General features: G+C 45.4%; 1 protein-coding gene across 6 annotated transcripts in view; it reads left to right on the forward strand.

Annotated features, from left to right (window-relative positions):
• Positions 1-21,861, forward strand: part of CELSR1 (cadherin EGF LAG seven-pass G-type receptor 1) — a 160,450-nt gene that overhangs the window by 95,066 nt on the left and 43,523 nt on the right. For all 6 annotated transcript variants that reach the window (XM_068669716.1, XM_068669710.1, XM_068669712.1 and 3 more), the window contains exons 6-8: positions 18,351-18,508; positions 19,591-19,754; positions 21,058-21,183. In XM_068669716.1, coding sequence (XP_068525817.1) covers positions 18,351-18,508; positions 19,591-19,754; positions 21,058-21,183 — 448 coding nt within the window. The remainder of the gene's footprint in view (positions 1-18,350; positions 18,509-19,590; positions 19,755-21,057; positions 21,184-21,861) is intronic.

The following is a 21,861-nucleotide window of genomic DNA, read 5'->3' on the forward strand; positions in this document are numbered from 1 at the left end:
AGAGGCACGGGTCATTGAGCTCTACTGATGTATACAGTTGACCCAAGTTTTATTTATTTAACCAGCTCTGCAAAAATGGTGCTGGTCTCACTCACCTTGCCTGGATCAAAAAATCCTTTTGAGGGCTTTTGAGCATTGTCTCAAGAAGGCAAAATCTGACCTAGTGTGTCCTCCCCAGAAATACCACCAGGCATACCTCCAGGTACCTGTAACTCTTCTAGTTTTCAGTTCTTCAAACCCTTTCAAGTGTCAATGTATCTAAAATGACTGATGCACTGATTTGGATGTTTCTGAAGAATTGTACAGTGCAGGAGCCTTCAGCACAGTAACTACAAGCCACTGACACAGAATTTTCTGAGGCAAAACAAAATTGTTCCATATAACTCTCTTTTCTTGCATAAAATAACCCATTTAGTTAGTGCCAGCTTCTGTGGTTTGAAAAATTTGGTTGTGAAATGTTTGACACTTTTCAGTAATCAGGAGCTATTTTACTACATCGTTTTTGTCTGCTCTATGAGAGGATGTACAAGAGAAAAGCAGCAAGCATTGCTCCATGCCATCAGGGCACTCAGAGGTACAGTCCCCAGAGGACCCGGTCACACATTTGCTGTCATACATAGGTTTGGTTTGACTGGATGGGGATTTGTGCAAAGCAGCTGCTTCAGGGAGAGCAAAGTGCAGGCTTTTAGGGTGTGCAGTGTCACTGTGTGCAGAGAGATGTCAGAGCTTGTCATCTGTAGCAAAAATAAGAGAATTCTTTTAGTTCCCAAGGAGCGCTGCTTTTAAATCTGCTGTGATAGCACAATGAGGGATTACATAAGGAAATAGAGGAGTGTTGTTGGCTGTTAAAAAGGAAACAGGATACTAATGTGGGAAGCTGAATGGAAGATGAAGGATTAATATGATCAGCAAGTTCTTGATTTCCCACTGCTGCATCCTTTCATCACAGTTTGTATGGCAGATTGAATGCGAGGATTACAGTTTTCTTTGGACTCCTGGTCCAAAGGGTCTCCTAGCTGAAGGATATTTTACTGAGGAAATAAAAAAATATATATATTTTGCTTAAAACCAATATACTTTTAGCTCTCTACTGTCTGGAGCACAGAGAAGTGAAGCTTGGTGTGTCACTATCCTTACATCTGTGGACACCACGAGGCCTTTCTTACAGAGTGCAAAATGCGTTCCCATTCCCTGCATTTTCCTTAATGAAGAGCAAACAGCACTTGCAGAGTTGGTGGAGAGATGCTCCAGCTCTCGGGCTCCCCGGGGGGCAAGGAGGTGATGGCTGCAGCACGGCCACTGGAGCAGCTTGCTGGCACGCTGTCAAGCAGATAAGGGGCCTGGGACACTCTTTAAAAGGCAAAGAGAACTGACACGGGCGTTAAAAATAACCCCCTGCCTCATTTTCAGCCTGACTGGTAGGTGAGCTGTGCTGGCGGTGCAGGGAATGGTGTTTTCCTGGCGTTAACACGGACGCCCTGTCATCATTTTCTTCCTCAGCCCAAGGAGAACGAATTCTTCCTCTTTCAAGGAGAATGAATCGGTCCCCATTGCACAAGGGGAAATTCAGGGGAGAAAGGGAGAGCAGGGGGAGAACCACCACTGATCTCACCACCTTTCCATAGCAGTGGTGAAAGATGCAGTGGGGGCAGCCCTGTGGGGCTTGGTGTCCTTGGTGCCAGCTGCTAGTTGTTTGCAGAGCAGTTCCCTGGCTACTTCGTGTTTTAACCAACTTGGAAGAAAAATCCCTGCGAGGAGGCTGAGGGCAGAGATAATTTAGGGGGTTGTGTTGTGCCAAGGTAAATGGGATGCTGCGTCTAAACTTGATGTAGCTAAGACATGTTTGAGTAACAGAGGGCCCAAAACTCATGACTTGGCTTAAATTACACACAGCTTGAAGGCTGGCAGGGGCAGGACACGGGTTGCACCATGTCCTGCTCTCTTATTGTTTTGGAGGTGATGCATCCTTCCACTGTTCCCAAAATCCTGCTGCACAGTGGCAGGTCCTCGTTCCATTGCTGCTTCTGCCCCTTTCCTCTGCTGAGGCACAGCACAGCCTCCCCGACAGTGGTGCTCTTAGCTTCATCCTTCTACCTCAGTTCCTTTTTCCTGTTAAACTTCTTTAAAGCTAGAAACTGTTCAGGTTATTTCCCTCTTTCTGCATTTATACATGTAATATAAAAAAAGGTGCCCAGTCTTTTGCTGAGCTTTCGGATACTGCTGCACTTCTCAGAAGCAGTATTAGGTTTCTTCACAGCTGAGCTTAATTTTTCATCTGAAGTTTTTGAGGAGAGGGGCTAACAGGCTTTGACACATAATATGGATCACTTCAGTCCAAAGCAAATTTTTGTCGATGAGTTTTCACAGCTCTGAAAGCTGTGCTTGAAACCTGAGTTGGTTGTGGCTGGATACGAGCAAAGTTTGAATGGTTTTTGGCATCTGCAGCCCCATGGATGATATTTTGCTGAGTGTCACTGAAATTTGGATTCCAGGAGGGGGTGACTTGGATGCGGGGGGTGACCCTGGCAGGAAACCTCTGCAGCAGCTATTTCCTTAGCACAGCCCGCGGTCCTGCAACGTGATGCTGCCACCCTGGAGCTGGTGCCTTGCTGCAGGGTCAGCTCGGTAATAAAGATAATTAAACATGGAGTAAGCGTAGAAGTGACAGCTGCAGATTATTTTCTCTGCTCAACTCAGAAGTGTGCTTGGTAAAATTAAAGATACCTTAAGAGCTCTCTAAAAAATGTTGTTTTATAATTAACTCCTCATTGTATGGGTCTCCTACCCCTGAGGGACAAATGTTTTGGACTCAGTAAGAAAAGGTCAGTCAAGACCCCTCTCAGACCTGTCACTGACAGTCTGTGCCTGCCCTTCTTCACACAAATAAATGTTATTCTTGCAGCAAGTCTCTCTTGTGGCTAGATGCCCTTTTGAACACAGAGTGCAAGTCAGAAAAAAAAGAGGTAGGCCCACTGCAGCCGGTCACGGGCATTGCTCCACAGAGCAGCCCTGCAGAGAAGGACCTGGGGGCTCTGGTGGTCGAAAGACTTGACATGAGCCAGCAGTGTGTGCCTGCAGTCCAGAAGGCCAACTGCGTCCTGGGCTGCATTAAAAGATGTGTGACCATCAGGGTGAGGGAGGTGAGTGTCCCCTTCTATCCTGCCCTTGTGAGGCCCCACCTGGAGCCCTGCATCCAGGTCTGGGGCCCCAGCACAAGAAGGATGTGGGGCTGTTAGAGTGGTCCAGAGGAGGGACACAAAGATAATCAGAGAGCTGATCTCTCCTGTGAAAGGCTGAGGAAGCTGGGGATGTTCAGCCTGAAGAAGAGAAGGCTCCAGGGAGACCTCCTTGTGGCCTTTCAATACTTAAAGGGGTATTATGAAAAAGATGGAGAAGGACTTTTTACTCAGGTAAATAATGATAGGACAAGGGGGAGTGGTCTTAAACTAAAAGAGGGGAGATTTATATTAGGGTTTGGAGGATATTTTTCACTGTGAGGATGGTGAGGCCCTGGCACAGGCTGCCCAGAGAAGCTGTGGATGCCCCATCCCTGGAGGTGCTCAAGGTTAGACTGGATGGGGCTAATCTAATCTAATCCAGTGGGTGGCATCCCTGCCTGTGGTGGTGGGGTTGAATTAGGTGATGTTTAAGGTCCCTTCCAACCCAAGCCAATCTATGATTCTTTGATCTCTGACCAGTAGGCAATGCCCACTGTAATTCCTCATCCAACCCCATCCTCTCACAGCCATGTTTGTGGAGAAGCAGCAAAGCAGCTCTGTACCAGATCAAGTACTTGGTGCTTTCTCCCAAATACAAGCATGTGCAGGCACTGTGAGGCACTGCAGAAACAAACCAGGCTATATCAGAAGAAGAAGGGAAGCAGCGTTGTTTCATTCAGCGTACACTGATGGAAATGGATGCTTCCCGTTGCCACACTTGGTTTCGGAGGAAATGCCTAAGGGAGTCAAATAGATGTCTCACTAAGTAAGTGTTGGCTCTGTATTGGGTTTCTGGGAGGCAAAACACCAAGGGGAAAGAATTAGTAGCTATAAGAGCAACAGGAGTGTTTTATAACTGTTCTCTAGTTTCAGTTCTATATTAAAAGTCTTGTCAGCTCCCCAGTAGCAAGGTATCAGTTTACCTGTTAGTGGTGGTTTCTGCAATTATAGCTGTTTGCTGACAGCTGGGGGGAAGGCAGGGAGGACAGCCATTCACCACGTCTGTTAGCTAAAACACGTTAACTTCTGGGATCCTGATCCTGCAGCCAGCAAAATCAACGGGTGGCATGGAATTCAGGGTGACCTGCACGACCTGCTTTCATGAGAGGTAGACATATCTACAAGAAAATAAGAAGAAATGGGATATTGTTGTTAGTTTGGAAGGGAAGGTGGGAGAAAGGGGAATATTATGAACCTGACAAACAAAACATTGATGAGAAATAGAAATAACTTGCTGCTTGCTCACAGGACAACTGGTGTAAGGGGCAGCAGTGAAACAAGCTGCTCCCTTTGCCTTGGTGGCCTGATTCTTATCAGTGGAGAGCACATCAGAGAGAAAAAGAGAGAGAGTTTGATCTTTATTCAGTCCTGTGGCTCTCCTGAGCCTATTGGGGTGAACGACAGCCAATAGGTTTGATGATGCTGGCATTTGTCAGTTTGGAATATGACCAAAACCACCGGGACGTTTGATGGTAGCGATGCTCAGTATCAGTAATATCACAGCAAGGAGCTGCTGTTCACTGCACATACAGCACCAGGCACACGTATCAATGTAGGATGTGCCCGGTCCATGGGGTTCTCTTCAGCCTGGGTACTGGGTGATGTTTTGATTAAGTGAAAACTTCAAGCTGTTCTCCCAAACTTCTGATAGAAACGCAATTTTGTTCAGAATTGAAGATACTCCATCAAATTTATGTTAATGTTTTACCTGACTCATCACCTCAGGGTAGAATTCATCATTTGGCACAAGATAAAAATGTTTTACGTATGGACATGTTCCTTTAATTATAGAGGGCATGTACATGTATATTTATGTACTGTGTATCTCATATATTACTTACATATACATGACATCAAAGTCGCTTAAGGACGTTACTCTTCTGTAGGCAGAAGCTCCTTCTGCTCCTGTTTAAAGGAGCACAGGAAAATTTTACCTAAATGACGGAAAACCTGAGCAGGGCAGAGAGAAACAAGCTATCACAGGGTGGCCGATGTGCAGTAGCAGTTGTGGAGGAGGGGATAACAAATCCCTAGATGACTCATGGAGTGACTCACGGAAGAAACACTGAGATATGGGACTGAGATGGGGCAGCGTGTGTGAGATGCTCCTCCACAGCCCAGAGGTCAAACACAACGGGTGCCAGGCATTTTGGAGTCCTGGTCACTCAAACCTCCACCTCCTTGCAAGGAGATATTGGGGACACACATCATGTTTTTTACATAACTGGACCAAGGTTTCTTCTCACCTGTGCCAACAGATAGCAAGGTGCCTTTTTTTAAACTCCTTCCTTGCATTCCCTGAGGCTGCTGGGGAGCGCTGAGGTTGTTAATTCAGATCCTTGACTGCCTGGGGAGCAGCCCCCCTTTCGCAGCGGTTACAGGTAGCAGGGACCTGCTGCTTTCCACCGCCCTGTGCTCCCAGCCGGCAGAGCCCAGACCTGCGCCTCGCCTGGAGACAGCCTGCGGAGAAAACAGGCAAATTCTTCAGCTGGAGATAAACTTGAAAGAAAGAAGAGCTGCTCCGGGCTGATCTTCAGCGTGCCGTGAATTCAAAGCGCAGTGCGTGAGCTGCTCTAAATCAGAGCTGCACATGCTTTCAAAAACCTCCTGCCTGTGGTGAGCGATGGAGTTAGCTGGCCTTCAGCTGGGGCAAGCTGGAGCTTGAGCGCTGCCGATGACTGAGCTCATGCTGCAGAGATTTAGCTCTCAGCCCACTCCAGGGCTAGAATTTGCCAGTGCCTTTCCTTCCTGGAGAGCCTGCACCTATCCCTCAACTGAAGGCTGGTTCCTGGTGCCAAAATCCCCTCCGCTGCAGTGCCAAGACCCATGCTGTAATTGATTTTCCGCACCTTGGGTGCATGTTGCAGCTCTCTTGTCATGCTTGGCCGGCCTGGCTGATCCCGAGTGGTGATTTAACTGTGCCTGTACGGCTGCGACACAGCATCAGCAGAATGAGTGATCTGGGGTCTGCGCCCACAAGTCACACACACCATGGAGCGTCAGCATCGGTGGTGGAGGTGGTGGACCTCTGGGAAGAGGAACAAATCCTGTCTGCACTTGCTTGGGACTCAGGATGAAGTAGAAGGACAGGGGCAAGAAGGTAAAATCAGGAAGAAAAAGGCAGACACAAGCCAGGTCAGGGCTTCATTTGATTCTTTAGAGAATGAGTTGGGGATAAAGAAGAAATGTGCAGGGGAGCTCTGTGCAGCAGGGCTAGCAGCAGTGTTTGGGCAAGGCTCCACTTCTACTCCATTTCTTCAACACAGGCTGAATTAGAGTTGCAGAACAGCTCGGGTTGGAAGGGACCTCAAAGATCACCTAGTGCCAACCCCCTGCCATGGGCTAGGGATGGCACAGGGGCTCAGCACAGCCTTCCTCGTGTCCCCACCACTGCCTGTCCCCAGTCCCTGTTGGGCTCGAAGGCGTTGCTTGCCCAGCCCTTGGTTTCCCCGCCAGCCAGCGAGGCTGCCAGCAGCCCCGGTGATTTACGAGGCAGGCACATGCCTGCAGCTGAATAGAGATTACCAGCTCCTTGGACAAAAGCCACGGAGCTGCCACCAGCTAGGCATAACGTTTAGTCATTGGACCCAGAGTGAAAGATTTTGCCCCAAAAGGTTCCAGGATACCATCCAGTATCATTTGAACAGTCAGAAGAAGCACCTGAGAAGGAAATTCTTTGGTAGGTATTGGGTATTACAGCTTGTGCTGGGGAGCACCTGCTGAGGCTTCCCCTCCCTTCCCTCTGTCATTTTTTTGGAGCTCTCTTGGAAGAGACAGATCCCAACACAAGTCAAATGATTGGAAATGTAATTTGCAATAAAGATTGGATACGGCTTATGTAAATGTCTATCACTCGTGACATCTGAGCAGACATAATTGCGATCTGAGGGAGAATTTCTGAAGTTAATCCTCCCGGTGGCTTCCAAACTAATTTGTTGAAGGATTGAGAGAGATTTTCTAAATAAACAAAGCGGTTGTTGAAGGTTATGATAATGCCACTGTTGATCAGATGTGGGCCCTGCCAGAGTTTGACTTCTGCTGGCTCAGAGTGACTCGCTGTGCCTGCAGCGGCCATGGTCAGCGCAGCCCTGCCCTCACAGTTCTTGGCATTGCCTGGAGGAGAAAAATGCAGAGCATTAATCGCAGTGTTAAGCAAATACTGGGGGGTGGGGACGGGGAGGGGTGCTCTGAACACTAGAAAAGTCATTCAGCTAGGGACAAACTACTTCTCTGGGCATTTTTTTTTCCAGAAGGGTTTTTTTTTTTCAAGTCTGCATTTCCAAACCTAAACGTATAACATCTCTAAGAAACTAAGAGATCATCGCTTTGTGCTGGATGCCTTCCTTCTCCAGAGTTTTCATGGGGTCAGAAGTTCTTGCATAGCTTAGGCACGGGACAGTTTGTAGGGCACTGGGAATGGGACTGCAGCCGAGTCATTCATTACCTCTGGTCTTGGAAAGGATTTGTCTGTGGTTACCTGGAAAAGGACGGGGCCTCCTTTTCAAAGAGAAAGGAGTTTCTTCTGTTATACAAGGAATAAAAGCAATTCCACTGAAAAAATCACTTGCTTTGCTATCCAGGGCCAGAATTTTTAACAGTGTACTGAGGGGCATGCATGTTTAATTCACTTTCCAACTTAAGAGGTAAAGAAATTTTCACAGATTTACCAATATTGTAGTCAGATCTCATCATGATAATATTTTTACAACTTTTTTAAAAGAATCAAAGTTACTGCATCAGTGGATTTTTGTGCCTTTTGGTGGACAGAGTTGTATGCTTATGAAGCATGACAGTAGCTAGTGCTGGAGGCACCTGCATGATATGGGGTATGGCCTGTTAATGAGAGGAATTTGTCTCTATGCACTTGTGTTATTTATCTTGCATTTATCTTTGCACCATTATGTATTTTGATGCTAGTGGGCACGGCTGTTTAAAAAAAATAATAAAATTGTAGCAATTAAAACTACAAGCATCTAGAGGAAGGGAAAGAAATTAGATTTCCCGTTGCTGAGTGCATGCCAAGATTTTACATTTAAAGTTCAAAATGCTGTTCCAGTCAAACACATAAAATGTTCCCAATGTCTGAATGCAAAACATGTCGTTTCCTACGTGCTCAAAACCCAACTTTTAAATTGCCATGTGAAAAGGTAATCTCTGCAGAAATAGTTCGGTTTCTGAGTCATTTCCTGGCGTTCTGGCTGAAGATTTTGAGCCTCCCAACCTTGCTGAGGCCCAACTCATCAATTCCCACCCAAATCCTGAGGATCATCGACGGAAGTCCTAGTCTGGATGAGATCATAGATTTGATGTAGAGAAACTAAAGCCTTTGACAAATTCTGATCAGAAATAACACACAGTGTCTTTAACGGTGAAGGAATATAATCCACAGGGTTATCTGTCCAAGTTCTGGCGGTTTTACCAGCCTTTGAAGTCATTAAATGGAGTCAGCATTTCCCTTTCTCGGCGAACATTTTAGCTCAGGTGAAGCCACGTTGTTGAGGCAGGACTCACCGGTTCTGTGGTTGTAGAAGCCAAAAGCACGAGAAGCTAATCAAATTAGTCCCTTTCATCCATAAAATTCTCTGCAAACCCATCCAGAGCTCCACCTGCAGTGCTGCAGGTGGGAAAGGCAAGAACCGGGAAGGCAGGAGAAACATCGCTGTAGGGTTGTGCTGGCCTTGTGCTCCTCCACGTGCACCTAACACTCCCTCAGCAGGACTTGGGCTGGCTGGTGGCAACCTTTCCTACACACCCAACATCTCCTAAAAATCACCACAGGGCCGCCTGGCTGATATTTGCTTTTTTTTGGTCCTGCTCTGACGTGGCGGCAGAGCCCTTGCAGGTTTTGGTGGATATAACAGGGGGTATTCCATCTGCCCTTGCAGAACAGGATATTTATTCGTTCAGATTTCGGTTAGTAGTAATTGTTTTTGTTGATTTTTTATTTTATTTTATTTTTTTTTCTGGTAAAGGGTAAGTGAAAAGTGATTAATACCTGAGAAAGGAAACCGGGGCTTGGCTGCAGAGCGACATTCCATTGTCTTGACACAAAATAACAAATAACTCGCCTCTAAATCTGTGTCTCAGGAAATGAAAGTGTAAAGCAGTGAAAGTCACTTGGAGGTCATTGAGATGCCGAGCGTGTCCTGCTCCCCAGCCCCGGATCGCTCAGCTATCTGTAACAGCTCGGAGGAGTCCCCTGCACTGCTAGGGAAGCAGCACGCCAGGCCAGTACCAAAGGCTTTCCCGTCTTTTTCTCCCCTGTGTGCTTTTTGAAGTGTTATTGCTGCGGAATTTGCACACAACACCTGAAAATACCTGTTTTAGCAGCAATTTGCATATAAAAAGGACTTTTTCAGAAGCGCTCCCCAGGGTCTTCACGCAGAGGGTTGGCGTCATGGACCGGGCCTCCAAGCCACAACCAAGCAGAGCTCAAGGCCTGGGTCCATTCTCCTGGCTGGGTCTCGGCTGTGTGGCTTCACCCAGGGCTTTGGGCTTTCTGGTCCCGGGGGAGCTGGTAGCAGGCAGCCCTCTGTCAGCCTGCTTAGCTCGAGCTGCCTGCCGCCTCCACACCACACAACTCAGAGGTTCAGGGGCACCTCCCCAAACGGTGATTTTCAGCTCCTCCGAAAGCTGAGGAGGTGGGAGGGTGGCACAGTCTGAAGGGTCTTTAATCATCAGGCCTTGAAGAGTGTGCTGGAAAGCTTGCTGTGCAGGTTGGCGAGCTGAACTCTCCTGCAAAGCCAGCTTCGGGGACAGGGTACGTGTGGCAGGGGTACCAAGTGCCATCCAGCGGTGGGGGCACTTGGTTCTGGTTTGGCTGGCGCTGTGGCACTGCATCATTTCCTTCAGGTTTGACAGGTTTGCGTTCCTGCCAGTAGAGTTGCACCTGCATTTACAACCATTTCCCGTCCCCAAACACCGTTTTGTGCTCTTCCATTTCAGAGCAAGTATGCAGTTCTTTCAGAAAATGCCCCGTGCCTTTTTTTGTGGCAAAGGAGTGTTTTCACCCTCTCTTCTGTTTTGGAGGGGGTGAATCGCCGATTTAGCATGGCACGCTGGTTCTAGCAGAGTCATTGAAATGGCACCTCAGGAATTTGGTGCAAGGGCTTTGAAGTGCACTGCTATCTCCCTTTAATCACGCACTAAATCTACAGTAACTCTCTGATTCATGGGGAACTTTTCAGGTATTTTGCTTCTGTCTGTGGAGGGAGGGGAAGCAGGGCTTTGCAATTACCTGGGCATTCAGGGGTCTGGGAGACCCACGCCAAGAGCTGGGGGCAGCCCATGCAGCAGTGTGGGATCCGTGGGATGGACCCAGCTGTGTCCCCGTCACCCACACCGAGCTTCAGCATGCTTGCAAGGTGTCCTCAGGGACTACACTAAGGGGAAGGAGTTGGCTGGTATGTCGTGCTATTATTTCTAGGTGTTTCCTGCACTCTGAGAGCAATAACATTTGTGTCCTGGATGCAAAATTAAGGTATAAAAAATGCTGCATCTATATAAAGCCAAAAATGTTTGGGAGTAGTGTTCTGGCATAGGGACAAGTGGGGAATGAGGAAGGGTTTGCTGAAGTGGGAGAGGAGAGCATGCAAAAGAATAGCATGTGGAAGGGAGGGAGGAAGCAAAAAAAGGCAGAAAAAGGGTTCAGAGGACAGGAGGGGGCAGAGAGAAGGAGCACAGCCACAGGGGTAGCCCAGGGAGGAGGAAAGGACCACAGAGGGCAGACAAGGGGTCCTGCAGCAGAGCAACAGGGTGCTTGGTGTCCTCCACGCAGCAAGCTGGATGTTGTCTGAGGGGTGGGCAAGATCTCCTGGCAGCCAAAACAGGTCCTTCTTGCTGCCTTGCTGATTCAGCATCAAAGAGCTGAGGAACATCTAATAATACAAATAGGGGAATAAAATTTCCCTTTCAGGCAGGGAAGTCTCCTTCTTCCCGTCAGCACTATAGCTGACATGGCCAAAAAGAGTCAAATCCAAGAGCGTGCCCTTGGCAGGAGCTGTATGCTCTTTGTGAAGGTTACACCGTGGAGTAAAGGTGCACTGCTGGATGCCGTGTGCAGGTACTCGTGGCTTTTCAAAGCTTTGTCACAAAGCACCATGCCATTGCCACATGGTGGGACACTCCTGGTGGGATGGGAAGGCTGCTCCCCGTCCCTGCTGTACCACCAGGAGAGCAGCCGCTCGTTGGGCACCACCGCTGCCACGTGCCACATCTCCTGGCTGCGTCGAAAGCTTAGCTTCTGGATGCAGCCAGGCAGGAGATAACAAATCAGTAGCAAAACTCGCTCGGCTTTGTTGCCCAGCCTGGATCCGGACTCCCTGCATCCCTGCGGTGTTGCAGGGAGTTTGTCTAGGAAAAGGAACTGGTCTGGTGGCTTTTCAGGATTTGCATTTTTGACTCACTGATGGGAAGCTTTGGGGTTTTCCTTTTCACTGTCACAGGCTCTCATGTTTCTCTACAGGCTCGAGCCAAGTTTGTATAAAGAAATGCCATTAAAATATTCAGGGAGTAAAGGGGATACATACATCAAAGGAAGAAAGGTTTTATGTGAAATGATGCAGCCCGCTTTTCCCTGGTGACTAATCAGGAGGGATCCAGTGGATGTGTGTAAGAGATTTTCTGTTCTTCACACCAGCTAATTTTAAAGTTGCTTTGGAAATCTCTAGGGGGAAACTCGAAAAAAGGCAGAGATTAACATTAATGGTGTCTCTTAATCTAGCCTAATTTGGAGTTTCCCGACTGATCAGAAAAGTTCACATCCCGGCACTAAGCTCCTGTGGCATTTCCTAGCCTCTCCTCCCTGCATTGCCTGCTGCTGGTCGATGCATTTGTTTTTTTTCCTGCTTGTTTATTTATTTATCGTCCTTGTGGGGGCTGGACTCGGGCCGCTGGCCCAGGCAGGCCATGGCGGCAGGCGGTTAATGAGCTTTTTGACCACTGAAGCAGCACGGCATCGCCTGGGAATCAGAGAGCTTCGCTCCCTTCCAGGCACTGGATAGCGGAGCAGGGGCCGGGGGTTAATGAAGGAGCCGGGGGGGCTGGCGGGCTGCCTAATGAGCTCCAGGGAGCCAGCGAGGGGGGACAGACCCCGACAGCAGCATCCCTCCTGCCACAGGCTCCATTTTCCCCCATTATCGCCCTAGCTAGAGGAGCTGGGAAGAAAAGAGCCCCAGAGGGTGTGAGGGTGAGGTGCTCTGTGCTGAGCACCACGGGGTTTTGGGGGCTGAACTGGCACGTTAGCAATGCAGAGGAGTGTTGTTTTGTATTAAAAATAGCTAGGAAACAGATTCTTTTTAACCTTTAACCACTCCTAACAGTCAATAAATCATTAGCTACTGATTAACAAAAACAGAAGGGTAACTTATTGTCCAGTAAGCAAACTCTTGGAAACACTAAAAGGCTGGCACTGACTTCAGGATGGCTTTTCTTTTTACAGATTTGGACTTATTTAAAGACAAACAAGGCAAGCTCTGCATATTAAGCCATGGCACACAAAGCATTTGGATAAAAGACCAGCTTTCTAAAACAGATTTTTTTTTTATGTGTACAGTGAGCTGAGGAAGGGCAGTGCTTACAGCATGGGGACATATCTGTCCTCTGAGAAAAACAGGTCTCCTGATGCCAAGCATTGCTAGATCAGTGGGGTCTCGCTTTCGAGAGTTCCTATTGTGTTCTCAAATTCTTGGCCACATTTACAGATTGCTACTGAGTCCTCTCCTCTGCTGTCAGCTCCTTCAATAGTCTCAATGGGGTGGCTGAAGCAGACGGAAGTAATCGTGGCCGAGGCTTGGACTGAAGAGCACAGCTTTGAGTCTGAGTACAGGAAATATCCGTGAAGTTGGAACACTCTCCTGTAGGTGACAAAAATGCTCTAGTATCCCTCTTCCCATCCCTGCAAAAATTCAAATGACTTTTTTTTTTTTATTATGAGACTGGAACTGGGAATTTGGAAGAAGATGTTCCTGGTGGAGTAGACATTTGTGAGACCCTTGGAAAAGCCCTGGTATCTTGCGGATTAACTAATATGGGGTGAGATCCAGACACCTAATCCTCATTGCTGCAGCCGATTAACTAAACAAACATTTGCACTTTGTAATATTTTTACATCTACAGCATCTAGTCTGGCTTAATTAAAAATAAATTGACCAAAGATTGGACTATTTGCTTAAACCTCTCCAACATTTTGCATTATGACTTTGGAAACTATTATTTCTAATGTAAAAATAAGATAGTTAAGAATATAAGAGAAGGCTTCCATTATCCATTAATCTGTATGTCTTTTCCATTCCCTATGCATTATTAGATCATCTGTATCCTTAATAAGTAACTCCGTGGGCTCCAGCAGTTTAAATATTTACTTTAACATAACAGAGGATCTAAATGAAACTGAGATGCATCAAAATATCTCTGTGATATTTTAAGTGGAATGGGAGTAGATTTGTGCAGTAGATACGCAAACTATAAACAGATGTGTTTTGATGACCTTCTCTCCTCTCTCCAGTCTCCATTTATACAAAGCAAGTTCACAGATGAAGCTTCCCAGCATTTTACACGCACCTGTGAGAATCTCCACGTGTTTCTTTCTGTTGAAATTGTGGGGGAAAGTCAACACAGTTCATTGTTCCGTCCTTGGGTTTCACTAAAATCAGATTTGGCGTCTGTAGTGAAATATCTTTGGGGTGGCGTTCTCTCGCTCCACCACCGAGACCACAGGAAATCGCCCAGGTGGCCTGTGGCCATGTCGGCTGCCAAGGGAATTGTATCACCTTTGCAGCTTGAGAAGGTCATTCCTCCAGGTCACCACTGAGGACAGTAGATGTGTGGGACATCTCACTGTTAGTTCTTCTCTGGTTGGGAAGGATGCTGCGGTTTTCAAGCCCTCCTGGGATACTGCCATTCCTGTGACTTTGTCTGGGCCAGGGAGAATGCCATGCATTAGACCTGAAATCTGAGATTATCCACCCATAGATCAAAACTTCTAATCTCCTTCCTGAAAGCTTGTAGAGATCAACTTAAGTTTCATGTCAGTGTTTACAATTGTATATACTAATTGCCATTATTTGAGAAACATAAATATCGTTCATCTTGTTTTAAAGAAAAAGAGAAATATAGGGGCTTCCTTCATGTGTCAGGGCCCTACTTCTTTCACTTTGACAAAAGACTCTGTATGTCGTTCTGACAAGCAAGCATAGATGTCAGTGCAGCAGATTTTAATATGGGATGCCCTGGCTATGCATATAGATGGGCCTAGAGGGCAAGATGCATGAGGAGTGGCTGAGGCCCCTGGGTTTGCTCAGCCCCGAGCAGAGCAAGCTGAGGGGAGGCCTCATGGCGGCCTGCAGCTCCCTCACGAGGGGAGCGGAGGGGCAGGCGCTGAGCTCTGCTCTCTGGGGACAGCGACAGGACCCGAGGGAACGGCATGGAGCTGGGACAGGGGAGGGTCAGGCTGGGGGTTAGGGAAAGGTTCTGCACCCAGAGGGTGGTCGGGCACTGGGACAGGCTCCCCAGGGCAGTGGGCATGGCACCGAGCCTGATGGAGTTCAAGAAACATTAGGACAACGCTCTGGGACACATGCGGGCCCAGGAGTTGGACTCTCTGCCCCTTCCCACAAGGGTATTCTGTGATTCTATGATCCTATACACTGAACAATTGAAGAATCACTACATACATGGTGGTAATAAAATTCTGCAACACTCAGGGTTGCCTTTCCCCCCCGCCCTCCCCTAGTCTAGGAGGGGTACATTTCTTTCATAGTTTGTTTAAGTGAGACCCAGCGCTCTCTCTGGCACTGTTTGGTTCCTCTGCTTGCTACTCACTTTTACAGCATGTGGTCTTTGAAGTCTGAATCCCAACCTCTTTCTGGACAAGCGCTAAATTAAAAGGCAGTCTTTAAGGGTAGGCAGCACAAGGTAAATTTTCAGCTCCATGAGCAGGAACTTAGTTACATGACTTGCATTGCCATTAATGGGGGTCATGCTGGTAAATTCCTGTACACCACACTGAACATTTACTCATGAGTGCAGAATTGGCACAGCTAATGAAACTTGCCTTTTTGGTAGCATGGTGCTTCAGGAGATGAGTCTGACAGGCAGAAAGGACTGCTAAGTACCCAGATGAAAGTCTGGCTTTTAATTCCTTGAACATATTTCCAGAAAATAATAGTGTGAATTAATGCTGGTTTGTGTTAGCTGTTCCTACTGTTAGGGATCAGTCTTGCTCCAGTTGTATTGCACAGAAGCAAAGCTCGTGCCTGAAATGTAGATGTTTGTACTGTCATTTAGTGTTGGGAATTCACTTTCTTGTGCATTTTCCAAGTATTAATTACTTAGACTTATTTTCTTAAGAACATAGGTCAGTTCTCTGCTAACAGCAGCTCCTATAACCAATAAATTAAGTTCTTTTTTATCATTTTTGCCCCTGCTACTATCCCAAAGATGACCCTTCTGATGGCTGGGCATCACCTCGTGATTTCCAGTCTATGTAACTCATGGGCATCTTCTACCCAATTGTTCTTGTAATGTGTCCATTGCAGTGATAGTCTTCTCAGTTCCAAAACCCTTCCTCAACCTTTTACCTTGCTAGCCTAAACATGCTGAAACTTTTTAGTCTGATCGATAAGGTAAGCTCTCCATTGCCCTGGCTGTACTTTTGTGCATCTACTCTGGTTTGAAGTTATTTTTAATAAATGAACTCAAATTTGTCCACAACATTCTCTGCTATTCATTGTCATAAAATGTGCCTAATACCCATCCTTGCAACAACCCGCTATTGCATTGCCAATTTTACATTTTAATCACACCATGCTTCGTAATTGTTTTGTAGCCACGGTTAATGCGGTTAATTCTTCCATACTTTTCATCATTTTTGGCTGACAATCTCTAAGCTTACAGTAGAAATTCTTGTCATTAGATCCCAAGTTTCATATTGTGTGATTAATTCTCTTTCTAGGATTCAGATATATAAAGTGAATCTTTTTTTTTAATAATGCATGATACTCTAAATACCCTTTCAGTTACCAAAAAAATAATAATACATTCAGTATTAATCAAAATATTAAATGAATAAAATCAGTTTCATGATTCAGTTCTGCAGGAACTCCTAACTTAGGCTCCCTCCATTCCAGCTTTTTATTTTTATTCACATTACTTCAGGTATAAAGTATTCCCTAAGCTAGGGGCTGAAAAGATGAGTGGTGTAGTACTTGTGACATAGAAAAGAAAAAAAGAAGTCCAGCTCACATGAAATCACTCAGAGAATCTCTTTCCTTTCCCAGCAACATATTCTTGAATTTCTAGCCTTTTCTATCAAATGAGTATTTTATTGTCGTCAGAAAATTATGACATGTTTGGACTAAGGATGGTTTGAACTGCATGCAGGTCTGTTTTTGTCCACTTGAATAATCCATTTACTTTGCTTCATCTTGTGGTTCTGTGTGGTCATCAGATGCCAGAGGCCCGCACTGCAGTTACCAGTCAACATCTAGAGAAAAGCTTTGCAATTTAGAAGTTAAATAAAAGTAGAAAAAAAAAATCCATTTGCCACTGCAACTACTTGACTGTGAAGGAGCAGCTGCAAACTGATGAGTCTCATCAGGTTGCAGTCTTGATTAACGTTGGGCAGATCCCCCCTGCTGCGAGAATAAATACCCTCCCTTTGTCAGGGCTCCCATGTAAGAAACAATAGATTATTTCAGTGAAGCAAGAGAACATGAATGTTAATCAAATCATTCCTCCGAATGAATAGAAGTAGCACCCAGAATGTAAACATTTTAATTTTGGAAGGGAAAGTTTGCCCATCGGCTAGTTTATTTTTTAAGTATTTTTTCATTTGCTTTGAAAAGCTGCTCTCTAGCATTTCCATCATTGCATACAACAATATTTTCAGCAGTGCAACTGTGTCTGCTTCCTGTCTTTCCAAGCTAGGCAGCAACAAAGGCAGTATTGGAAAAATAAAATCTGCCTTAATATCAATTAGGAGAGGTCAAAACCTTATACTGTATAACAGCCAGACCGTGTGTTCACGTTAGGTAGAGGAAATGGAAAATACTTTCTAACTGGAATCGACACCAGGAAATATCCTTTAATTTTTTTTTTTATACATTAGGATAATTACCCTTAAAAATAAATCTGTATCTCTTTACAGATGGTGATATGATTTTAAGTATTTTAATAAATTTATGTTTGTACAACTGAAGCAGTAAGAATAGGCTTTTATCCCCATGCTGCTTCCCTGTTTGCTCTAGAAATAAGGGATTTTGGTATACAATTGAGCTATATCTGTTTTAAAGTATACAGCAAACTAGGGTGTAATGCCCAGCTATCTTCCATTTTCATATGGTTACAAGCCTTGTTGATCAACACATTATAAAAATATCTCTTGGCTTTCAGTTATGCTACATGTTTGGGTCAGATCTTGGTGAATTCACTCCTGTGAGGTGTCCCTTTGCCCATAGAGGAACAGCAGCAAAGCCAGGGAAGTTCAGCTCATTGCTTCTCTTTCACCTAAAACATCCTCAGAGATCCAGTACCAGTGGTCGGTCAGGACTCTTCAGCTCTCTACAAACACTAAACATGAAAAAGAATTTCCTTATACAATTTCTTAGGTCTTCACCAAGGCTATTACGCTGCCGTGTATATGTGGTCCCTGTTTTAACCATCGTGGTGCATCTCTCCATCAGAGAGGTGGCAGCTGTTGAGCTTCTGTGTAGCAGATGTGCTCTCCCGTCAGCCACGCTGGGGTAAAGCTTGTGCCCCTCCACTGGGAAATTAAGGGACACGTACCAGAGATGAAGGATGTGCTTGTGGTGGAGGTGATTGGGTCTGGATTCTCGGTCCCATAGGCATCCCTTTCTGTTGCAATCACGAAAGTGGTTCAGCAGTGGAAAAGACTGAGGCCACTTCTCACCATGCTGTGTATCACATGGGGCATGTATGAATCCTATAAAGTCATCCATCTGTTGTTTTATTTTCTTGCCTCAGTTTCATAGGTCAACTTAGCTTCTGCTACTTCATTTACACATCCTATTTGAGTCCCTTTTCGAGAGGAAGATGTTGTTGAGCTGGCTGAACCAGCATTTAAATCCTGTGTGTATATAGCATTGTGTAACATGTGCCATTTACTCCTTGAAGCCCAACATTGGGCGATTAGGAATTCCCCACGGGCCTTCGGGGGAGAAGGTGGCAGTGGTGACCGTGGATGACTGCGACACAGCGGTGGCCGTGCGCTTCGGGAGCCTCATTGGGAACTACACCTGTGCTGCCCAGGGGACTCAGACGGGCTCAAAGAAGTAAGGATTTCCTCTATCTGTGTTTCCCAGTCATTCTCTTCTTCCAGGAGAGAGTCAACAATATGAGGTTAACTGCCAAACAAATTAAGTTAGAAAAAGGGATACAACTTAACAAGAAAAAATTACAAGTTTTAGTTCAGCAAATGAAATTTGGTGGAGGCTACTGCAAGTGTTGGCACACTCAGTGGAACGCACAATTCCACATAGATACAGACATGTGCCTAAATTACTTGTAAAATGCAACAAAAAGAACTGGAAAACAGTGCAGATGGCATCCCAAAACTATTTACTCAGTATGAACATTTAGAGAGCAGGGCAAATAAAATGTTACACGTTATTAGGAAGGGGATTGCTGAAGAGCTTATTACTTACATAATTTAAGTTAACAGTCCTATCTTCAAAGGAGATGGAAATAAAGGAGACACAGAAAAAATCATTTAGTATTAAGAAAAAAAAAAAAAGCTTTCCCATGAGGAAAGACCAAAAAAGATTGTTGAGTTTAAAGAGGAGATGGATAGCAAGCAACACGGTAGGCATATAAAATAATGACTGATAGCAGAAAGGCCATTGATAGGCATGTGCTGTTCTAAAATCCCAAGAGGAGGGCACAGCATAAAAATTAAGGCTCATTCAAACTGACCAAATGATAAACTTTTCATACAGCATGGAGTCGATCAGCAGAACCTACTTCCACCAAATGTTGTGAAGACTAAGATCTTTAGAAGATTTAAAAAGGGCTGGCACTGTAGAGTAATGAAGTCACTGTATTAAAAACTACAGCACCTCAACCCTTTTGTTGCAGACTGTAAGCCATCTATAAGCCATAGAGACAGGCCATTGGATTTTGTATGGATCCATCAACTCCTAAATTACAGAATATGGTGTTTCTGCACACTGAGATCAGCAGTTTTACCAGAAAGTCACTTGATTACGAGCTCTGAAAGCACTGATGTAGCAGAGGGAGTTGTGTGGCAACACGAGTAAACTCAACATCTCCGATATGCTTATGGAAACAGTAGGATAAGGAAGAAAACCAAACAAATTGTGTGCAGGAAATAGTGACTATTTCTTTGTTTCTTCAGATCTTTGGACCTGACTGGCCCTCTTTTGCTTGGCGGGGTCCCAAACTTGCCAGAAGATTTCCCGGTGCACAACAGACAGTTTATCGGCTGCATGAGGAACCTCTCTATTGACAGCAAGCCGATCGACATGGCCAGCTACATTGCCAATAATGGGACACTGCCAGGTATGAACAACCAAAAACCTAAAAAATCAGCAGGAGAAAACTCTCTGCCATAGCTGTATATAAAAAAAGCATTTCAGCATTTCAAGGGGCCCCCTCGCTGGCATAGCTGCAGCCAGACCTGCTCAACACACCTCGTTTGTTTGATCAGGGTGCGGTCAGTGCCTGTGCCAAGGACACACACGGTAGCCTGTGGCAAGGTGCACACTTAAAGGATTAAGTGCCATGCAGAAAAGAACTGGGCTTGTTTAAACCTTCTGCATCATTATGAATTTCACCCAGGAATTTGCACAGGGAATTTACTCCTCCTCTTATGCTTTTTTTTTTCTTTTTTTTGTAAATTACCTTTTCAACGTTACTTTGCTCTGAAAGCCAATGGGATTAGTTCATGAAAAAGGCAATGTATGTAATGATTTTTTTCATAAATTAAGTTTATCCTGTAAGACAAATTTTGCAGTCTTTCAAATCCAAAGCCTGCTTCATGCAGCAGCCTGTTGGAGTTTCTGGTTTGGTTTCTAGTCCCTGGATCAATGATGAGGGTTAGCTCATATACAAAGTGCTCCATCAACATAAAAATGTCTCTTACACAGAAGAAAGGCAAGTCCTTTCCTCCCACCCTGCTGAAGCTCCATGTAAGACCTAAATTTTGGTTCTTATATGTATGATCATGGCACAGATCATGTATTAAGAAGGAAGTGGTGGCATAAGCTTAAATGTACAATTTTGTTTTGGAGCATTTTTTTAACATTCACGTCTCTAATGTTAATTAAACACAAGTTTTTATCTTGTGGAAATACACATCAGGAAGGGCATGACAAAAGAAATGTTTTCTTTAGGATGGATTTCTTTTCCTCATTTCAAAGCATGTTCCCACATGGTTTAAAACATTGACCTACAATAGCGTTACTCCTCTGCGTAACACTACATGTTGGTTCCTTGGTTACATGACAGTAAACTGAGAACCACGCTGCTGAGTCACAGTGCTGGTCTATCTGGCTGTCTCCAGCAGTGGCTGCCAGATATGTGCCCCAAATTTTCTCTTACCACCCAGAGATTTACAGCTCGGTGACTGTATTGAATTGCCATTGATAGATTTGTCTTTATGAATGTGACACTTGCCCAGCTCATGAAAACATTTGCTATCCACATTTTGCTTCACTGACTGCAAGTATATTTAAAAAAAAATAAATAAAATACTGTAGTGTTTGTGTCTGCTTTTTGCAAAGAAACTCAGACACAGTCAATCATCCAGAGCCCTTTTTTTTTTGCTAAAGCCATGCAAAGTGACCGTTTTCCTGACTTCCAGGCTGTGCAGCACAGAGGAACTATTGCGAAGCCAACTGGTGCCAGAACGGAGGCACGTGCGTCAACAAGTGGAACACCTACATCTGCGAGTGCCCCGTACGGTACGGGGGCAAAAACTGCGAGCAAGGTAGGACGCAGGGGCCCCTTGGTGTGAAGTCATCTGTGCACGTCTTGTTACCAGCCATTGACATCCCAGAGCATGTATGTCCCGCTGTGATGTTTAAGGGATAGGTAACAGAAGATTGCAACTGAGACTAAAAATCACCTCTCATCTGTTTGAAATGATCGTGAGATCACCTCTAGAGTAAATTTGATAGCCGACTTACTGTCATGAGTAACAGCAGCTTTCATTGATTTATTTACGAGACCAAAGGTGTTCCACAGAACTTGGCAGTATTTAGTAATTTGTTTATAGTAAAAATGCCTGATCCTAAGCCCCCTTAAATCGCTGGAAAGAATCCTGCTGATTTTATTAGGCTTTGACTCAGACTGGGGTTGAATGTGCATTTTTAATCACCACTTCCTTGGCAAGAAGGCAGCCTCTGCTGAGCACCAGCACTTTCAGTTTTGCTGGGTTTTTCTTTGATTGAACACATTGCATGTGTGTGTGTGTGTGTTGGCAGCGTGTTTCCAAGGTCCCCCTCTCTGTTGACCTTTTAAATGTAGGAGTCTCTTAATGTCTATGTAGATACACAGGCAGCACTTCAAAGTGACAAGCCCTGAGCAGACAGCTCGCATTGCTGCATCGCTGCCTTGCTGGTGGCAGGAGGATGCTCTGAAGCACGTGTCCCCCTCCCTGAGGTGA

The sequence above is a fragment of the Anas acuta genome, chromosome 1 (assembly GCF_963932015.1).
Source record: "Anas acuta chromosome 1, bAnaAcu1.1, whole genome shotgun sequence".
Classification (NCBI taxonomy): Eukaryota; Metazoa; Chordata; class Aves; order Anseriformes; family Anatidae; genus Anas; species Anas acuta.